Genomic DNA, 22,748 nt, shown 5'->3' on the forward strand with positions numbered 1-22,748 from the left:
AATAATTTATTGCAAGAATATAATACAAAAATGTGTAAGGTGGTACAATCGTAAGTTCGCATATTCTGCCACACACAATGCCGCGAAAATATGTCTTAAAAGGAATTTTACATTATTAGTCAAATGAATTGGTCAATTCTTATATTATTTGTATCGTGCATATCATATATATATTAAATTTATATCAACTACAGTGTCTCACGCAAATAATAATTTATTGAATGGTACATTTTTTTCCAAAAGTAATACACCAAGTCGCTTTTTAAAAACTCTTCAAAGATCTTTTAATTCTTTTGATAAATTATTGTAAACCGTAATTGCCATACAAAAGGTGTTTTTACTAAACAGATCCAAATTGATTTTTGGCACAGCCAATTTCTCCCCATGTCTACTTCTTACTTCGACTTAAATATATTGTTACGAAGACGGGTCGACTGCAATGTTTCTTGATTTTTCCACTACTTAGAGAACTTTTCAGCAGGCTGAAATGTGATTTCTGACCGTTTCAGGAGAGGGTCAATCACATATTAGAAAATCGTGATTTACATAATGTTACCCTAGTTTTCAGGAGCCTGAAACATTTTTTCAGGCCGTTTCAGAGCACGTGTAGTCGAATGGAACACTTTTCAGGAAACCCGTTTTCAGGCGTTTTCAGGCCTGGTTATACCCCTTTGATGAAGGAATGTTCTAGAACGAATTTTCTAGGTGTGGGACAAGGACGGAACGATATGCGAGAGAGAGGAAAGATCGGAACCTTCTCGAAGCTAGACCGAGCACTCTAGAACGCCGTACGACAAGGACGGAGCAATGTGCGAAAGAGATAGCTAGTACGCACGTTCTAGAATTGTGCGATCGCTACTCAGTTGCGCCGCCGCCTAGAGAGTTCTCGAACATCGCTCCCAGGGATATATAAGCGAGCCGAAACGCGACCGATTAGTTCAGTTTTGAATGCGATACCAAGCGATAAACACCGGAGTGACAAAGTGCGAATATTGTACTGTGTGAAGTGCGTATTTTTAGAGTAATTAGTGACAGTATTTTGTGTGTGTATTTAGTAAATTTTCGTGCGTAAATTCCGTTTTTAGTGTTAACAAATTCCTCGTTAATTTAATTAGAAAATAAACCCTTGAAGAAATCTACGGCGTTTCTATCCGATCCCCTAGCTCGTAACATTTTGGTGTCAGAAGTGGGATAGAAAAATGCCAATTACTCCAAGGGAGAATCAAGAGGAGTTTGTAGCAGAGTCTCCAGCTGCGGAGGGAGTCCAGACAAGGGCGCAATCAGCACGCGACGCTGCCCGACGTCAAAGTTTCGATGCAAACCGCGGGATGGGTGAAAGCAACGATGCCAACATGCTTTTTGCTCTGCGCCAAATGATGGAAGAACAGGCACGACGTCAAGAGGAACAGGCACGACAAATGATGGAGGAACAGGCACGCCGTCAAGAAGAACAGGCACGCCTAATGATGGAAGAACAGGCTCAGACACGTCGTATGATGGAGGAACAGGCACGGCGTCAAGAGGAGCAGGCTCATCAGTTGATGGAGGAACAGGCCCGCCGTATTGGAGAAAAACTTGGTGACCTGAAAATACAAGTAGATAAAAAAATAGAAAACTTGGAATCTGATATGGACTGCAAATTTTCGAAACAGGACAAACGTATTCTCGGATTAGAACAAGAGATGCAGTGCCTGAAGACCAAAGGTGTCATAACGACTGTAGCACCATCTGGAAATCTTAAAGTACCTCCCTTTGACGGTACATCTTCCTGGGGCGCGTACAAAATACAGTTTGAGACTATGGCAGAGTCAAACGGGTGGAATGACGATCAGGCTGTCACCGCCCTTATTATGGGACTGCGAGATGAAGCCCTCACCATATTAGAAACCAAGACAGGTAAAGTGACGTTGAAGCAACTGCTGGATGCCCTGGAATCACGGTACGGAGACGCACATTATGAGCACGTCTATAGAGCTCAATTAAAGGATAGAATTCAGCAGACAAATGAAAGTTTGCAAAAATGGGGATTTGAAATAGAGAAGCTGGTTAGGAAAGCCTACGCATCCTCACCAGACGTTGCAGACAAGATGTTGGTTCAAGCCTTCGTCGACGGTATTCGTGACCGTGAAATTCGAATGGCTGTGAACCTAGGTCACCATAAGGACCTCAGGAATGCTCTTGCTCATGCGTTGGAAGTGGAAGCATTTTGCAAGGATTCTCGACCTAACCGCATTAGGGCTGTCTCGGAAAAACGTAGTTCCCAACGTGGACCCACCTGTTACCTCTGCGGGGAAGTAGGGCATATGAGGTTTTCGTGCCCTAAGAGAGATCCCCGAGGCGAAATGAAGACAGGACGTGGGGAGCCCGATGACGTGGATGTGACTGCCGCTGAACAGCGGCAGGGAAACGAATAGAAGCCAGGACCACGGGGCGGGTGCTGGCCGGTTCTGTAAGGAAGGCCCCAAAAGTTATGATCTCTCAAACTCAGGATGGGAATACCATTGTCATCGACGGCGAAGTTAACGGCACTAGGTGTGAGTTAACCCTTGATACTGGAGCTTCCCGGACAGTAATCAGATACCAACTTCTGAAGTCATTTTACAAGAGCCTTTCTGGTGGAAATGTACAGCTCCTTACAGCTACTGGTCAGCACATAACCGTTCGAGGAGAAGGTATCGCTACCTTCAAGATTGGTGGAAGAACATACAGACATAAGGTGGTTATTGCTGATATCGTGGATGACTGTATTATCGGTTTAGACTTCATGAAGCATTACAACTGTAAGATTGACCTGAAGAACGGCACATTCAAGTGTAGAGATGAAGTAGTTTCCCTAAAAGATAACACATTGAAGAACGGGTACGACGTGTATAGAGCTATCATTGAAGATGGTACAGTTAGTAAACAACGAGATATAGTTCAAGCAATACTGGAGGACTGTAAGGAAACCTTGACGAGGGAAGAAATGTCGAAAGCAAAGGGACTATTAAAAACATTTTCTGACATGTTTGCTACACACGATGGAGATTTAGGAAGGACAGGTGTAGTTAAACATCGAATTGAGACTGGAACCGAAGCACCTATACGTTTAAGAACGCGACGAGTACCTGTCGCATATGAAAAGAATGTAGACAACATGATTGCAGAAATGTCGAACCATAATGTTATTGAAGCATCTTCCAGCCCTTGGTGCTCTCCAGTAGTTTTAGTCAAGAAAAAGGATAACAGTTTAAGGTTCTGCGTCGACTACCGTCGTCTTAACGATATCACGAAGAAGGACAGTTATCCATTACCTAGAATAGATGACACCTTGGATACCTTAAGTGGGGCAAAATGGTTTACAACTTTAGACTTGAAAAGTGGGTACTGGCAAGTGGAGATAGACCCAAGTCATAAAGAGAAAACAGCGTTCTCAACTGGTAAAGGACTATGGCAGTTTAAAGTTATGCCGTTTGGGCTATGCAATGCACCTGCCACCTTTGAAAGACTAATGGAAAAAGTACTATCAGGACTGATAGGAGAAGCCTGCTTAGTGTACTTGGATGATGTAGTCATCATTGGGAAGGATTTTGATGATCACATACGAAATCTGCAACGGGTGCTCTCCAGACTGCATAAAGCCAACCTGAAACTAAGTGCAAAGAAATGTTTATTTTTCAAGAGAGCAGTGAGCTACTTGGGGCACATTATATCAGAGGACGGAGTTCGAACAGACCCTGAGAAGATAGTTGCGGTGAAGGATTGGCCAGTACCTAAAGATAAAACAGAAGTCCGCGCTTTCTTAGGCTTATGTTCTTACTACCGAAGATTTGTGAAAAATTTCGCGGATATTGCAAAACCACTTCACAGACTCACCGAACAGAAGAGGAAATTCACATGGGATGGAGAGTGTGAAGATGCGTTTAATGAGCTCAAGAACCGACTATGTGAGACTCCAATACTAGGCTACCCGGATCAAGATGGCGAATATGTGGTAGATACAGATGCCAGTGGAATTGGCATTGGAGGTGTACTATCACAAGTAAAAGGAGAGCACGAGCAAGTAATAGCCTACTTCAGCAAGTCATTGTCGAAACCAGAACGGAACTACTGTGTAACTCGGAGGGAACTACTGGCTGTTGTGAAGACGCTGCAGCACTTCAGTAAATACTTGCTAGGTCGCAAGTTCCGTCTTAGGACAGATCATGCTGCATTAAAATGGCTACTTCAGTTCAAGAATCCGGAAGGACAAGTGGCTCGATGGATCGAACAACTGCAAGAATATGACTTTGCTACTGAACATCGCAAGGGCAGAGCCCACGGGAACGCAGATGCATTGTCTCGAAGGCCATGTGAGGAGGATTGCAAACATTGTACAAGACACGAATGTAGAGAGGTAGCCCATGTAAGGATACTAAGGACAGACACCATTAGTCCAGATTGGTGTGGGAAATTAATTCAGGAAGAGCAACAACAAGATTCTGACATTAAACCAATTCTGGACTGGATGAAATCTTCAGCTATCAAGCCGCGGTGGAATGATGTTGCATCTACTAGCACCACGACCAAGAGTTACTGGGCTCAATGGGATAGCTTAGTTCTTCATAATGGAGTGTTATGTCGCAAATGGGAAAACACTCGAGGGGATGCATCTCATCTACAGTTAGTTGTGCCAAGATCCAAGGTTCGCAACATCTTGGAGATGTTTCATGATGGCTCATCGGGCGGACACTTAGGAGTAAAAAGGACTCTTCTGAAAATTAAAGAGAGATTTTATTGGATACATTGCCGTGAAGATGTGGAAGACTGGATTCGGAAATGTAAGGCTTGTGCAGCAGTCAAAGGCCCACAGACGAGAACTAGAGCTGGTATGAAGCAATACAATGTCGGAGCTCCATGGGAGAGGATAGCCGTTGACATAGCTGGACCATTTCCGTTAACAGAAAAAGGAAATAAGTACATCATGGTTGTTATGGATTATTTTACGAAGTGGCCCGAAGTGTTCGCTATTCCCAATCAAGAGGCAGTTACAGTAGCTGAGATACTTGTAAATGACGTATTCTCTAGATTCGGAGTACCCTTGGAGATTCACAGTGATCAGGGAAGAAATTTTGAGTCTTTATTGTTTCAAGAAGTATGCCGACTAATGGGAATTCATAAGACGCGGACTACTCCATATCACCCACAGTCAGATGGAATGGTGGAACGCTTTAATCAAACCTTGGAAAGGCACTTGGCAAAACTGGTGGACAGCCATCAAAAAGACTGGGACAAGTATATTCCATTATTTTTAATGTCATACCGGTCTGCGGTTCATGAAACCACGAATGTTACACCTGCTTTAGCCATGTTTGGGAGACAACTTAGATTACCAGCAGACATTGTAACGGGACGACCACCTGACACCCCGGAGAGTGTTACAGTATATGCTGCGGATTTGCGTAATAAACTCCATGAAATCCATGAACACGTACGAGCATCACAAAGCAAAATAAGTGAGACTACGAAGATTAGGTATGACAGAAAGACGAATCACATAGAATTTAAAGAAGGCTCGCAAGTATGGCTCCATAACCCAACAAAACGCAAAGGCAAATCACCAAAGCTTCAAGCTGACTGGGACGGTCCATACACGATAGTCACGAAGATTAATGACGTTACTTACCGGATAAAGAAAATGAGTAGTTTAAGAAGCAAACCGAAAGTCGTTCACATAAATCGATTGGCTCCCTATAAAGGAAGTAATGATGCTCGGGACGAGCATGTCTAAGGAGGGGGTAGTGTTACGAAGACGGGTCGACTGCAATGTTTCTTGATTTTTCCACTACTTAGAGAACTTTTCAGCAGGCTGAAATGTGATTTCTGACCGTTTCAGGAGAGGGTCAATCACATATTAGAAAATCGTGATTTACATAATGTTACCCTAGTTTTCAGGAGCCTGAAACATTTTTTCAGGCCGTTTCAGAGCACGTGTAGTCGAATGGAACACTTTTCAGGAAACCCGTTTTCAGGCGTTTTCAGGCCTGGTTATACCCCTTTGATGAAGGAATGTTCTAGAACGAATTTTCTAGGTGTGGGACAAGGACGGAACGATATGCGAGAGAGAGGAAAGATCGGAACCTTCTCGAAGCTAGACCGAGCACTCTAGAACGCCGTACGACAAGGACGGAGCAATGTGCGAAAGAGATAGCTAGTACGCACGTTCTAGAATTGTGCGATCGCTACTCAGTTGCGCCGCCGCCTAGAGAGTTCTCGAACATCGCTCCCAGGGATATATAAGCGAGCCGAAACGCGACCGATTAGTTCAGTTTTGAATGCGATACCAAGCGATAAACACCGGAGTGACAAAGTGCGAATATTGTACTGTGTGAAGTGCGTATTTTTAGAGTAATTAGTGACAGTATTTTGTGTGTGTATTTAGTAAATTTTCGTGCGTAAATTCCGTTTTTAGTGTTAACAAATTCCTCGTTAATTTAATTAGAAAATAAACCCTTGAAGAAATCTACGGCGTTTCTATCCGATCCCCTAGCTCGTAACAATATGTATGTTTCTGTGCATGAATAAGGACTTTCTAAAATATACATCATTTACTCATTCATTCGTATATCATTACTTTATTGCTCATAGCTATATATATGCCCCCGAAACAAAGTTGTAAAAGCAAAATATATGTTTTTCGGGAAAATAAATGAAGTTAATAATTTTGTTATAAGGATGTTAAGTACAAAACATATACAAATATGTATATATATGTATCCAATGAAAGCTAATTTCCTTTAATTTAAATTCGACGATTTAAACAATATTGTTATGTATTTAGTGTAAATAGTTCAAAATTAACTACATTACAGTAATGTATGTAATTAGACTGAAGAGCAAAAGCGTTGTATGAATGTTTTACTGTTTAAACATAATTACGGACCACACAGTAACCGCACATTACGACGGTAATTTGGCTCACGATGTTTTCCTTCATCGTTCGAGCGAATGTTAAATGCGCATATAGAAAGAAAGTCCATTGGTGCACAGCCGGGGATCGAACCTACGGCCAAAACTGCTCTAAACTTTATTATTAAAGTATATAATATATTATTGTCCACAGATTAAAGAGTGGGAAGAGGAATACAAGAAGAAAGATATCGCATTAGGCAAGTCACATAGCGACACCATCTCATCTATACTTCAACAACAGTGAGTATTAACTATGTTACTTAGAAGAGGGTACATGCAAAAAAATTGAGATCAAATTTGGTTCTTTGATTTTCTAATTTATTGATTACGTCGACAATAATTATTAACTCTTTTACGCACATTGTCTATGATTGAAAACGAAATGCATTTTCAAGGATTCCTACAAAAAAATTAATATGGTTATTTATGTACTATTATATTTGAGAGCTTTGCTTACTAACAGTATTATGTAGACTGTTTTCATCACAATTAAAACCAGTGTTATCTATAAGCCCACGCCCCTTATGTGGGCAATTTGATTGTCAAAGGGGTCAAAATGGATTCGATGTTTTTGTTTGCTTTGAAAATTAATTTACTGTGTTACGATGACAATTTCCTAGTAATTTCTTAAAACTTTTATATATAATGTACTATGTTACATGGGGAGCATAAGAATTTTAGAATGGCTAAGGTGGGGCAAAGGTGGGGAAACACATAACACTGATTTAAATAAAGTGTTATAATCACTATTTTCTCGTTTCAGGACAAATCAAGTGTCAAGTCTTATTGAAGAAACAAAACTATTGAAGGATCAGCTTGGAGTTGTTTGATGTTATATTTATTGAATATTGAGTGTAATTTGTTAATTTTGTATGAAAATAAATGTCTGAGAATGAATAAAGATGAAAAAGGTGTATTATTTAAATGTCCTATCATTTATTTGTTGAACAAATTAACTGCCATAATTTACTATTCTGTAATAAAATAACAACCTCCAAATTTATAATTGGAAACAGTGGCGTAACAATAGGGTGGCAGGGCTGGCAAAATGCCACGGGCCCCCGACCCAAGAGGGTCCCTGCCCAAGAGATATTATTTTATATGGATGGATGTGAAGTCTCCAATACGCATTGGGCTAACGTAGGGACTACAGACCATTCCCTCTCGCCTAAGAGAGGAGGCCTATGGCCATTAGTGGGACATATACAACGTGTAATTGAGTACGCTGAAAATCTCGAAGTTTATTCAAATTAAACTGAATACAACGTGACGATTTTTACTGATAGGGCCCCATCAAAATAATTTGCCACGGGCCCCAGATGGTATAGTTACGCCACTGATGGAAACCTTATCAAATCCTATCCTTCGTATGGATATGGTTTTTAGGCACATCCTAGATTGGTGAGATTATTTTGGCTTGCTTTTAAATCCTTCTAAAATGCCATGTATTAATATCAGAGTAGATCAATCGGAGTACACTGTTCAGAGTCCTATCCCATCCCTACTAAAATAATGCTGGCATAGACTCTCTCATTTTCTTATTTTAGTGAAAATCTATGTTTTTGAAGTGAAACTTCTTTTGTCGCATGAGGGTAATTTTTTTACGGATGCGCCACGAAGATGTGCAGCATTTTTGTCAAGGAAAAGTGAGAGAGCGATTGAGACTGATTGAGAGAGAGTGAGAAGGGCGAATTACCCTATAGAAATTATCTTTTTAAATTAAAATTTCGTAAAGAGAATTTATGGAATATTAGTATTTTATATTTTGTGCAAAATAATTTATTGAAATCTCAAATGACGAATTAAAATACCCCATGTTTTTATTATCGAAGAAATAAATTTATAATTTGTATAAATTTGTATAATTTTTATGACAATTATATTTAATAAATTCCTAACATATATTCCTTTTTCCCTCCCTCTAAGTCTCGTAAATGTAAAGTTTTAGATTCGTATAAATATGAGCAAGACTTAAAAATTTGTTTGCCAAAGAAGTTTCACTTCTGACATGTGTATGCACGCACTTTTTTTTAAATAAACGAGTAGAAGGCTCATCTGATGTTAAGCTCCGCCGCTCATGGACACTCACATTGTCAGTAGAATCGCAAGTGCGTTACCGGCCTTTAGGAACTCCATCTCGAATTAGTTCGGAAGACTTTAGTAGGAAGCTGGTTCCATGAAGTGGTGGTGCGTAGCAAAGAATGCCTTCAAAATCTCAGTTGTGGAACGACAGACGTCTAAGTGATACGGATGGAATTTCGTATTCTGCCTCGACAACCGATGGTAATGATTAAACCGAACATTCTCTAGAAGAAATCGCTCGTTAGCGATAAGGCCGCCCGTTGCCTTATAATTTATGTAACTTGCTTTTTAACATTTTTTTATATGTATATTTTTTTATAAGGCAATAAAGTGATACTAAATAAATTCTCCACAGGAGAATGAACTTGCCAGTTCCCTTCGTCACTGCATTCCAGGTATAGGCAGCCGTCTACCCGTCAGCGTCGTAACTCTTATACTCTTACCCATATTTCATTATTTTCGATCCCAAAACACTAATATATTTAAAGATAACTATTTTCTTGGCTTTTACATCTCTCCTTCACCCTCACTGCCATTCCATTATAGAAAGCTCTGCCCGTACCCGTGCAGACCTCGCAGACGCAGAGTACTTGTACGTTTAAGAGACATTTAACAATATTGTATCGATAAACCATTATAATGTAATTTATTCTTAATTAGTTCTAGTTAAGACTTAAGTTTTTAAATTTAAATGTTTTACATTGTTATTGTGATGTAAATAAAGTGTTATTGCTTTTTAATATAGGGTAGTTAAATAAAATACAATTTTTGTTTTATACTTTATTGATTCACATTTTTATTATTCAAACAATTATTATTTAATAACTCTTAATTGTATTTAATATTGTCAGTATAATGTGCAACACTTGACAAAGGATTGTAAACTTAATTTAAAGCCTCATTTTTTTAAACTTAAGCATCGATCAAAGGCCCCCAAAACATTTTTGAGACACGACTTTCGTCGTCAGTATAAAAGAAGTCTTTTCCAAGATTCACAAATTCTTTAAGTGACAGCTTTCCATCCTGAAACAAATAGAATTTCAAGATAAATTAATATTCATCTTCCTTAATAACATTTCCATTAGATACCATACAGTAATATTGCAAATAATGCTTAAATGTGAAAATTCCCGCTTTATCTAAGCACTTTCCTAACAGCTTTAAGAACCAACGGACTACGGAGTTGACAAGTCTAAGTAGAATGTAGATATAACGTCATAACTAAGTTTACTGCCAAAACGTGGCCACTAATGACTCGATTATTGGATGTAAATTGTCAGATATTATAAACGAAACTTTTTCCAGTCATGCGATTTGAGGGAAGTTTAAAAGTTGTTATAAATATAAAAAACTTTTAGTATTAATTATTTACAATCAAAATAGTGTCAATATAATTAATACCTAAATTATATTATAGTTGAGGTGCTAAAAACGCCTACTGTGTACTAATTTTTTTAACTTGTAAGTATTTAGAACGTAAATAAAAAACGAACATACTATGAAATATCTATTAATTCAATTTGAACTACTTTTATAAGTATTATATAACTTGATAAAAAGAACTTTATTCCATTACAACATGGTATTTTGTCAAAGCCAATTAGACTCTTAAATCGATTGTAAGTTTTGAAAATATTTCAATTCCTATTTAAAATATTTTACTGAACTTTAATTTAGTTAAATACATTGAAAACTAACTTAAGCAGAACTTTAAGTTCTTTCAATTGTGTAAATAAATATTTTAATCCTTTCAGAGTAGCCATGGCATCAGAAAACAAAACTTTGACACAATTATCAGTATTGTTAACAAATGAAGAACTAAATAATGCACTAACAAAATGGTTTAGGGAACCCACAGAGTTTATTCATTGGGAGGTAATTATTAATAATTTAAACCAACATTTAAATTAAATGACATCATTCCAAATCCATTGTCATTTGTTTAAAATGGGATTATTTTTATATATTTATGCATTATGAGCAGCAGATAATATAAAAAAGTAGTGGGTCCAATGAGAATTGGAATTACTAGAGAAGAACAAAATTTAGATGGGGGCTTTGTTAAAGGACAAGCTGTAAATAAATAATTGTTTGCCAATAGATAATATTATCTAAGATAATAATATAAGTATTGATAGGACCTAAATATTATATTACTTTAGACACATTTACTTTATATTTAGCATGTAAGCTAAACAGTGTAAATGGCTTTTCATTTAATTTATTATCAGCAGCTCATGCTTGCTTGATAGAGCTAATTTTCACTTGATTGCACTTTGTGATAAGTATTAATAATGTTTTCAGCATGTCGGAGAAATGGGAAAAGGTGATTCATATCTAAGTGATGTATATAGGATAAAAATACATGGAAATTCAGATGGCAACTCAAGACATGTACAACTTATTGTTAAGACAATCCCAAAAAACATATGCAGACGACTTACATTCCGTTCTCATGACTTCTTCAGAAATGAAATTAATTTTTACCTAAATGTATTACCAGTTTTACTAAAATTCCAGTCTAATAAACAATTGACTGAACCGTATGAAAATTACACAAATGTATTTCTAGCTCTCACAGATGGTATACATGATGTTATCTGTCTTGAAGATGTATCTTTGCAGAATTATGGCAACCCGATACGACAAGAAGGCATTGATTATGAGCATTGCCAATTAACGGTTAAAGTGCTTGCTAAGTTCCATGCGTTGTCTTTTGCCATGCGTGATCAAAAACCTGAAGAATTTGCCAAAATGAGTAATGTATTAACTGAGGTATATTATGATCCTAAATATTGGGATTGGTATGAAAAATTCTGGAAACGTCTTTGCATTACAGCTATAGATGCAGTTGAGAGGGAATATCCGAACACCAATTATGTTGATAAAATTAAAGAATTCGCGATACCAGAGCGATATCAAGATATGATTAAAGCGGTAAAAGATAAAACAAATAGTGTCATATCACACGGTGACTGCTGGACAGTTAATTTCTTGTATAAATATGAAAATAAACAACCAGTTGATGCAAAAATGATAGATTTTCAACTAACAAGGTGCGCTAGCCCAGTTTTGGACCTATCATTTGCTATATATGCCTGCACTGACCAAAATTTAAGGGCAAAACACTATGATGACTTATTAAAAGATTATTATGAAGTATTATCAAAGCAGATAGGGGAAATGGGAAGTGACCCAAATAAAGTCTATCCTTGGAGCACATTTATGGAAGAAGTAAAGAGGTATTCATATTTTGGACTGGCATTTAGTTTTGAGTCCACACCATTTATAATTCTGGCACCCGAAGATGCTTTCAAGATGGATCATGTCACGGTAAATATTCTTTAATTTATACAACCAATTTAAAAATTATATAGCAAGAAATGACAACATATTTCTTCTATCTTCCCTAGCTTAAACCCAGTCTTACAAACTTTGATAAATTATATGAAGCTAATCTGTAATATTTTTGGTTTTTTTTTAATATAAATTATATTTAAACATTAATTTTACCAGTTAAGCTTTGCAAGTTAAATTATGTAGACTTATAAAAAAAGGATATTTCAAAAAAAAAATCAGACCGCATTCTTTATATTGAAACAGGGTGATGATAAAAGGAACATTGAAGAATTTTGGCCCGTTACTCCAATTAAGACAAAGGCCGGTAGACTGAGAGAAGCCAACAACATTGTTCACTGTGTTGATAAAGGTTTTATATAATAATATATAATTTTAGATAATTGCTATATTCGTAAAGGTAGGATTTATTTATGTATTAATTAATATTCGTTTGGGTTAATTTATTATTAATTAGCGGTTTAGCAGTGGCTTCAGCGTGCGACTTTCATCCCTGTGGTCGTAAGTTCGATCCCCGGCTGTGCAACAATGGAACATTTCAATTATGACATCACTACTTATGTATGCTATGTGTTTTAGATAAAATTAACTATTATAAAAAACATACTATTAGTTCCTGTGGTTAGTGCGTTTAATTAATTTGGTATGTTTATGAATTAGGTTCTTTTAAGAACTGAACATGACAAATAGTATCATTATTATACCATAGTACAAAAATACACTAGTATGACATTGACAATTGTGATTATAGAGACTAAGTTTAATAAGAATTCTTGGCCATTTGTATGTAAGGTCTTTTTTTTAAATATATCATCCTTTTTATATTTGTTATTAAGAAATAATATAGTAGAAAATAAATTGTATTTTTCTTGACAGTATTAACATTTAATAACTATTACCATATTAATTATATTTTTATTATGCAATAATTTTTAACTAGAAGATGAGGTTTTTTTGATATAAGAGGGGGCAAACAGGCATGAGGCTCATCTGATGTTAAGTGATACCGCCCCGCCGCTCATGGACACGCGACTCGCGAGTGCGCTGCCGGCCTTTTCCAATTGTTAAACGGCAACGCTCTTTTCTTAAAGGACCCTAAGTCGAATTGGTTCGGAAATACTTCAGTGGGCAGCTGGTTCTACATAGTGGTGGTGCGCAGCAAAAACACTCAGTTGTGGAACGAATAAGAGCCCCGTACCTGGAGAGTAGGTACTGAACCTTGTCCTACAATTTAAAAAAAATCTCCTCCGTACTTTAAATTGCTATTTAAATTTGTGGGGAATTTCTAGTAATTTTTTTATCCGACTTGACCCGTCGTCGCCACCTACCGTGATCACTTATGTATGCTCTCTCTCTAGGCTTTTTGGGTAAGATTTACAGACGAGAATTAGCACTTTTGGCATACGGAGGTTTCGATTCAAAATCTTATTCTGAATTATCACAAATTAACAATTATTAAGTAACCATTTGTTTAAAATTATGTAACGCACGATTTATGTATCTTCTACTGACAAATAAAGATTATTCGATAATTATTGTTATTATTTTACTCAATCTAAAACTCTACCAGATATTGACTCGTTAAGCCCAGAGCCTATAGTGCTTACAAAGGACCCCCAGTCCATACTGAAAGCAATAGGCGATATTTAGAATTTTAAAAATCTCATCAGAAGGAAAAATTAACCCATGTGCGATGCACGTCATCAAATGGAACGGGGAACTCCCCGTCGCTTGTCGTCGGTCTATGTATTTTTCGCGTTTGCGTCTATTATGGGGGACTTCCCCGTAATAACCCAGAGCCCCACAAATTAAACTATCTGCCCATTCATCTGCTAGATGTACTCCAGGACGAGGACCCTACCAAACGAAGTAAAAGCTATATTAAGCGCAGACAGTGACGACCCGTGAAAATTTTACAACTTTTGCGAGGCAGTCATTAACAACAAAAAAGAGGGGGGTAAGGTAATTGTTCCGAAGCCCATAAGCGACAGGGAAAGAACCCGCAGCCCGACACGCTCAACAAATCCTAGCCACCTAAGAAGTGCCCAAGCGGAGAACCTCCTTCTCTGCTTGGGCCCATGCTTCCAAAAGGAGGGATGGATTACTATCCCCGTAAGTACTGGACCCTTCCCTAGCTATTAGCACGCTCTGAGAAGGATACTTCCAGTGTCAAGTATCTTCACAAACTAATAATAGGTGTGGACGCAACCGTCGTATCGCAATCGTCGTCGTATCGGGAAGCGGATAAGGCTCTGCCGTTGCCCGTTACCGCATCACTCCTAGAGCGATTGTTGGTGGCGCCTTGGTCGCGCCGTGGAAGTATATTCGCAATGCATCTCCCCAAGTAAAAATAAAAATAAAAAACAATCTTATATGAGATGCAATAACTTACTCCCGGCTCATATACCAACTGTATTAGATTTTGGTACATACCCCATTCGTATCGATGACAGCGAAGGCGACGGCCGCGTGTTCATTGCTCAGACCAAGACATTGGAAGAACAATTTGAACTCGTGTACAGATATGTACCCAGATTGGTCCTTATCGACGGCCTATAACAATGAAATTAAATCATTAATTCTTTGATTGTTGTGTCAAAAACCGTTTGCCCACAATCGAACGCAACGTTTCGTCTTGCGTCTTTCGAGTTCCGCCTCATTTACTATTAATCAGCGATTTACACTTAAATATATCCGAAAGCGTACAATAATCGTGTGTCAGCCACAAAAGACTGGTCCTTTGTACATATGAAGAAAATGTATAACATACCAGAAAGCTACTTGTTTATTATTGTTTAGTAAAATTACAAATTTCAACATTTGTCCTTACCTTAAAAAGATAGGGCAACCACCGATGTGCGCGCTTCTTGAGCGTTTTGTCATTGAGGACGTGATGCATATCTTCTAAATACTGCTCCACCGTCACATAGTTGTAAGGGTCTATTGCTCCCCATTGCTCCTCCCACGTCAACTGTGGTGTTAAAATTAATACAGACATTATACTTTAAAAATATTCCCTTTTGTTTCTTTTCTTTTTTTTCTTTTATTGGACACCAATTGACCTAGTCTCATGCTATGCTGGTGAAGCTTGTGTTATGGGTACTAGGCAACGGATATACATACATATTATAGATAGATAGACATATCAATACATATTTAAACACCCCAAGACCTAAGCACAACACCAAATGCTCATCACATCGATGTTTGTCTCAGCCGGGGATCGAACCCGAGACCCATGGATTCGCAGTCTGGAGTACTGAGCCGTCAAATTTAAATTTAAAACCAGTAGGTACAATAATAATCCCTAAATTATCGTGTAACTTTATAGATGTTTAATTATTGTGTGTTTTTCTAAAAGTGAAGTTGCCTTGTGCCATTGGGTATATATTTTGATGAACGAAATGATTAATAAGGACAAAACACTAGTTCTTACAACTATTAAAACATCTTTCACATCTCGAGAGAACTCGTGGTCAACAGTACAATACAATCTGTAAATTACGTAATACGCACGCGCAATATGAACATCAACATAATTTAAGTAAAAGGAATGAAAAATTACCCTGATATAATAATCTAGTTATAAATTAATTGAACCTTGATAATATGTGTGAATTCCTTCGCCTGCTTATCATCCAAGTTACCGAGCGACTTGAATCGCTCGGAAAAGAGAAGGAAATCATTGCATGAGATGAGTCCGTCTTTGTCTACGTCTAGAATGTTGTGAACTGTACGCATCTTGCGGCGCCAAAATTCTGACTGCAACAGAAACAATTAATTCAATTAAGCACACACAGTTAACTGTTACAAAATTTGTATTTTTTTTAACTTCATTCGAAAATATAAACGGGCTTATGCCAAACCATTTGTAAAAAGATTTACTAAGGAAATCAATGAAACCTTCAAAAAGTTAGTTTCTAGAATTTATATGAACAGCGACCTGCGACATACCAAATGTACAATAAAACACAAGACAAGGGTTATTTAAATTATAAGTACTTGGAAATGAGCGAGCAGTGTTCGGCTAGTGGCTTCAGCGTACGACCTTGAGGTCGTAGGTTCGATCTCCGGCTGTGCAACAATGGAATTTCTTTCTATGTGCGCATTTAACATTCTCTCAAATGGTGAAGGAAACCAACATGTCTTAGACCCAAGTCGACGGCGTGTGTCAAGCACAGGAGGCTGATCACTTGCCTATTAGATTGAAAAAAATGAACATGAATCAGATTCAAAAATCTGAAGCTCTTACTCTTTTTTACTTGGAAATGAGATCCGCCATTTTTAAATTGAAATGGCATTTGCAAGTTGGTCGTTCTTAAACATGCCTAGAAAGTTCGTTAAGTTACTTTTAGACGATCGCTTGATATTATGTTTAATAAATTATTGTTGTTATATAAATAAAAAGGTAATTTATTTATGGACGTGTAGTTTAATTAGAAGAACGTGACACAGACTAAAATTAATCGAAAAAGTAGCCATCTTGAAAGGCAGTGTTGCCAACTTAATGTATATGTTAACGTAAAATTGTAAACACCGTTAGATTGTAATCTATCTCGCGAGATTATAAACTGTCGAAAGATTGTGAACCTCAGCGTACTGCTTACAATTTAACGTATTATTATTCGGTAGATTGTACTACACTAACTTAGTTATCATTCAAACTTCTTTGGTCAATTACAGATTAATTTTACTTCCCAACAATTTCATATAACTACCGAATAATAATACGTTAATTTGTAAGCAGTTCGTTGAGGTTCACAATCTTTCGACAGTTTACAATCTCGCGAGATAAATTACAATCTAACGGTCTACAGACAATTCAACAATTATGTATTTTAATAAAACTAGATAATCACCCTCTCGAACCCCTTGCTCTCAGTATCGGAGTCTGAGTCGCTATCGTTGTCCTGTTTCCTTCTATCCTCTTCTGGTCTGCCATATTGCTTGCTGTAGCTCCGAAGACCTCTTATACGCTCAGCATCAAGATCCTTCGCGTCTTGGAATGTTTGTAAGTAGCACACCGTTCCATTGCAGGTGGCTTGAGTGTGAAGTGGCTGTGGGCGGAAACGAAAAAATAATATAGAAAAATATTTACTTTTATAAGTTTGAAATTATTCGAAACATTTGATTGTGATACATGATCAGGCTTGAAGGAAGTATTTATTAGAAACGGCCAGAATCGATTTGAAAATGTTTTTTTGTAGACATTCAGGAATCTGTTTGGTGGTAATGTGCCGCCGCTTAAACCGATGTAGTACGTATCTATTAGTACTAATTTAGTTTTTAACATTATGACAAAACCTATGGCTATGCTAATTAGGCTACGCACTAATTGTTTTTTCTATGTGCGCCAAAAATGCTGCTATTAGAACTACAAAAATCTACTTGTACTATCTCCTTATTTCCTATAAATAATTATTATCAATGTATGCCATTCACAAAGGATTGTAGCACTACTGTTAATCATCATCATCAATGGCTATACAAATTGGCCTCCTCAAGTACACTTCGCCATCGCAATATATCCAGTGCTTCACGCGTCCAACTTCGAACTCCTATACAAGGTTCTTGACAACTCCATCCACCTCTTCCACCAACGTGGGTTTCTATCTCCACCATTTGGTGCACATGCCCCAACTACTTGAGCCTGTTGCCCTTTATGAATCGGACAATGTTGGCGCCGACCGGATTTTAATTATAAGAAAGACACCTATCGAAAAGTAGTGCCAAGGTTTTCTTGCATCAAGAAGTGGATATATATTCCTATCGCTATTATGAAATGATTTGCTCACACCATAAGCGTAAATATTACGAAACTGTCAACTGTTAAATAATCCAACAAAATAATATAATATCGGATTTTAATGTTTTTGTATTATTTACTTATTAAACAGCTATTAACAAAATCTTTGTATTGTTTTACGTCAACTTTAGATGCTCACTTGAGTATCTTTAACAGAATTAACTTTAAAGACACTTTGTATTTTTAATTTATACTCTCCCACACGTCGATAAATTGTTAGGGTTTTTACGAATATAATTAAATACTCCTTTCCATGGATTAAACTGATAAAATTTGGTGTCCGAAATTAATACTTTTATAACTTTTCGATTTCCATATATGTACCATTTTTCTTTTAACACATGTAAGAACCCATGTGTGAATTAATAACGAAATTAATTATATAATGCATTATTGTAGGTATGTAAAATATTGTCAGAACCAAATAATATTGTGTCGCAGGGTTATTTACACTCACTTGTTGCACCGAAGGCCGTAGGGTTCTTACGTAACGCGGTCAATAACCTTATTAGACATAAGCGTGGATGTAACCCAAGCAACTATTACAAAATATTGACTAGAATTTTCGACTTCAGAAGGTTCCAAATTCAAATTACTATTACGGCACACGTCTGAAGTGTTATACCGAAAAAAAAGTGCATTAACATAAATTTATGTCTAAAATTGTCATATTTATTCATTTTTTATTATTATTATTAACTATGTAGGTTAAGAATATTATAAATACTTGCGTGTCATTAAATATATATATATTTATAAATTTTATTTTGGTTTGTGTACGCTTCAAAAACTCAAAAAGTTCTGCACCGATCGAGCTGAAATGTAAGATTTTACTATCATTTTTTTTTTTTCTCCACAAGTATTGCAAAATTAAACTTATATGAAATGTTTTCTTTGTTTTGTTTCTCATTTCACAACCATTCAATCCCAATGTGTCACAGCGAAGCCTGGCAGGGAACAGCTAGTATAGTATAATTTAAGATAAGGTCAGTTAATATAAATTAACAATCACCTAGAAATGTCATATTGTGATTTCATATTACGTATATATTTAGTCAAACTATACAATTTAATAATCCTCATAACTAAATACGATGCATCGCAACCCATTCATTCAATTTAAAATCTGTGTAGAGACAGGTCGACCTGAATTTTGCAAATTATCCTTCAACATTTTAAATTGGTTTATTGGACACAATTTGGGGTCAATCCATTCTGTTGCAATTTGCTTAATAAGAAACATTAGGTTTATATTTACCACAATAAGACACGAATTAAACTATAAAAAGTTGTTGGCCCTTCGACCTTCGCATATAAAAATTGGGCGACATAACAAATCCATTGATTTGATCCAGACACGCGCGTAGTGTCTGAACGCAAGGTCATTCGAAGTAAATAAACAAAAACATACCGTTAATGTACCGACTTCATTTTTGTTGTTCCGGAAATATAATATGTAAATCATGAATCGATAAATTCTACGGTGGAGAAAAATAAGTGGTTCTTATTATACGACATTTATTTATCCTGGAATCTAAACCAAGAAGACAACATTATTTAGTAAATAACTTGTCCCAGTCGCTTATCTAGCTTTTGGTACAACTGTGTAACTTGGTTCGCAAAATTATGCCAATACAAACTATGGACTGACACAAATGCATAATAATATAAGATTTCATTTTAAATTTAAGTGATGATTTTTTTAATGATACGTATAACACTGAGGTCCTGGTTCGATTCCCAATTATAACGGATAATTAATTTCGGCTTGAAAAGCTTTGAATTTTGAAATAAGCCTTGCTAAGAATCAAAATGGGAAACCTACATAAGGCCAATAATCATTCATTAATACTTTTTACAATAGATAATATTATAAAACTCATTTTGTTTATTTATTTACTTGTCTCGTAACCTATTTTTAATTATATTTACAAACAAAAACTTTAACTTTGCCACAATACTACTTAACTTATGAACAGTAGAAACTACTTTCCTGTGCATACGAAATTCATAATAACCCTTGATAAGAGGTTATCGGTGAAAAAAATTAACTGTCGATGGGCAAAGGTCAATAACCTGGATTCTAAATGTCTAGTAATGTCCCTATAAAGTCCTATTTATCCTGATTTTATTTTGTTTTAGATAAAGCTAAACGCGTATACCTAGAGATTTGAGTTAACACTTTAATTTTAATTAAATTATTTTTCTAAACTAATAACGTAATGTATTACCACATACACATAGATATGTGCTCCCTAGAAAGCGCCGGATGAAGACACTTTTATTAAGGTACTAGTAGACTCGGCCAGCGTTGCTGTGGCTAAGATTTTTGTTATATTACATAGTAGTAAACTATTCAAGAGAAACGGCAGGAGAACACCAATCCACCATGCTTTTTTGGTGGTTATGCCATTAAATTGTAGCTTATGTGAAACGTTGGTACTTTCAACACAGCGCCATCTGTTAGAATTGTGACTGTCAAATAATTTACAATAAAATAATATTTCGGGTATAAGTTAAGATGTAAGCTATCCTATCTTTTAAGTTAGATCAAACTGCACACGGTGTGCAAATTTCATTGAAATCGGTTTAGTAGTTAAGGCGTCCATAGCAGACAAACAACGTGACGCGTAATTTATATACATTATAAGATTATAAAATCTAAAACTATACAGATACAAACATTATGCAACCCTTATTGTTTGTTTAAAAAACATAGACACAAGAGTCAATAAGTCTCGAAGAAAGTTCGATAAGGAAGCTAGCCTTGAAACTAAAAATATCTTTAACCCTACGCATCTTTTAGCTTTAGGCCCAAGGCTACATGTAGGGCTGCTGCGATTACAATGTTTATTTACTATTTACTAACAAACTCTACGTTTCTAGGTACAACACGAAAATTCTTCATGTTCATTAAAATTTCAATTTAGAATTCCTAGTTTGGCTAAGTTTAATTTGACCCATAAGATTTTTTATAAAGACTGTCAATTAAAATAATATAATTTTCTGACAACAAGCTAGGTACGTAAGTTTTGCTAGGAAAGTAGATTCTTACTCCCGCAAAGCACATTAAAAAAATATGATAATTTTACAAAGGTCATTTACCTTGCTACGACTAGATGCACTTGTGGTTAAAACAGCAGCAGCTCGTTCCAAATTTGAAATGCCCATTCGGAACCCAAGTCTTGATACAAGTACAGCCATTGCAACACAAAACACTGTTAAATAGGATAAAATATAACACACGTAAGTACTGGCACCCTCCTCGCACTAGAGTCGTTACACGTTTGAAAATCGAATGTGCAGTCAAGTGGTTTTATTTAATGGACCTTTGTGCGAGAGGGACGGGTACACTATCCATGCACATGGGCAGATACCATTTGCATTGCCGTAGACGTGCCTATGAGTAGCAGGTAGAGCGTGTTACATTTTGCTAGAATTTCTTTCCATAATGTCGCGCTTGTATATAGAATATATGTATATTTTCATATTACATTGTTGTTACCGATGTAGGATATTTTTATATATAAGGTATGCAATAGCGACATAGCGTAATGTTAATAATTTATACTTTTATAAATAACTTCACGAACCCTTGTGAACGAAGCGACTTTTAAAATATTTAGTACTTTTTATGTTAGTCCAAATTTCAAATATACTTCCAAATTTCAAGTATACTTACTTACTTCATTAATTTCATCTATACTTTTTGGAAGCATTTGTACGTTTTTAGGTTGTAAGGAATAACAGGACCGATTTCAAAAATTACCTTACTATTAGAATGCTACATTTTCTCTAGGTATTGGTGTTTATTTCCAAAATAATAAATAAAAAGCCGTCAAAGCTGTGAAAGGCCGCTAGTATTATAAGAGGCAACTGCGTGCACATAATCACCATTGAAAAAAACCATAACAAACTCAGTTATCATTTTAATATTGTTTAAATTGCATCAGGGTTGCACTCCCCGCAAAGTTTGAAAAAAACCTGTCTAGGAATCTGGAAATCATTGTTATAATTTAGTTCCTAATTTCAAAGAATAAAGCTCACTTTTAAATACATCTTACGATGCATCGGCCGCAACCATTTGTCGTTATTTAACTGGTTTACGTCTTATAAACAAAACTAAGTGTTATATTAAGGCAAATAAGGATTATTTTCAAACAAATGAACAACAATTTCAGGCCAATTTTGATAGAAACAACTTTGATTACTATTTGGTATCATCCATTCTGTCACGTAGGCCTTATATTTGTTAGCCAATTAGGGTATTAATATAGGTTATATCATTAGATAGTTACAATTTACTAATCATTGATTCTGAACTTGTTTTGCCGTATTAACTAATTACTTCACATGTTAGAACGCACGTAGGCATTTTTTGTTTACAAATAAAAGGTTAATTTTTTTGTTTACGACTAGGGCGCTACGCATTTTGATACAATAACGAACTTAAAAACCAGTCTGAGCATTGTTCCGCTTTGTTTACCTGCCTTAAGAAGTACCTGCTTCCTGTTTTTTACCAAATAACTAGAATAATATATTATATTATAACGTACATGTTTAATAAGTTTTT

At 36.3% G+C, this 22,748-nt stretch overlaps 3 protein-coding genes across 5 annotated transcripts in view; 2 read left to right on the top strand and 1 right to left on the bottom strand.

The window, feature by feature from the left end:
* Positions 1 to 7,840, top strand: part of LOC125053658 (nuclear pore complex protein Nup88) — a 128,631-nt gene extending 120,791 nt beyond the window's left edge. For both annotated transcript variants that reach the window (XM_047655133.1, XM_047655134.1), the window contains exons 14-15: positions 7,082 to 7,170; positions 7,694 to 7,840. In XM_047655133.1, coding sequence (XP_047511089.1) covers positions 7,082 to 7,170; positions 7,694 to 7,760 — 156 coding nt within the window. In that variant the 3' untranslated portion in view covers positions 7,761 to 7,840. The remainder of the gene's footprint in view (positions 1 to 7,081; positions 7,171 to 7,693) is intronic.
* Positions 7,841 to 9,921: 2,081 nt separating this feature from the next.
* Positions 9,922 to 21,477, bottom strand: LOC125053921 (sarcoplasmic calcium-binding protein). The gene is made up of 6 exons (XM_047655544.1): positions 21,281 to 21,477; positions 17,229 to 17,426; positions 15,970 to 16,131; positions 15,200 to 15,340; positions 14,803 to 14,922; positions 9,922 to 10,035 (listed from the first exon to the last, which is right to left on the bottom strand). Exons 1-6 carry the CDS (start codon positions 21,377 to 21,379, stop codon positions 9,925 to 9,927), a joined length of 831 nt encoding a protein of 276 aa, XP_047511500.1. The 5' UTR covers positions 21,380 to 21,477; the 3' UTR covers positions 9,922 to 9,924.
* On the top strand, positions 10,292 to 13,901 carry LOC125053920. 2 transcript variants are annotated; one of them, XM_047655542.1, is made up of 4 exons: positions 10,292 to 10,473; positions 10,767 to 10,887; positions 11,317 to 12,345; positions 12,616 to 13,901. In XM_047655542.1, the coding sequence occupies exons 2-4, from the start codon at positions 10,774 to 10,776 to the stop codon at positions 12,730 to 12,732; spliced, it is 1,260 nt and encodes a 419-aa protein (XP_047511498.1). In that variant the 5' UTR covers positions 10,292 to 10,473; positions 10,767 to 10,773; the 3' UTR covers positions 12,733 to 13,901. The 2 variants fall into 2 exon arrangements, with proteins under 2 accessions (XP_047511498.1, XP_047511499.1); XM_047655543.1 differs by lacking the exon at positions 10,292 to 10,473 and having other exon boundaries at positions 10,712 to 10,887.
* Positions 21,478 to 22,748: the final 1,271 nt, after the last annotated feature.

The sequence above is a fragment of the Pieris napi genome, chromosome 11 (genome assembly GCF_905475465.1).
Source record: "Pieris napi chromosome 11, ilPieNapi1.2, whole genome shotgun sequence".
Lineage (NCBI taxonomy): Eukaryota > Metazoa > Arthropoda > Insecta > Lepidoptera > Pieridae > Pieris > Pieris napi.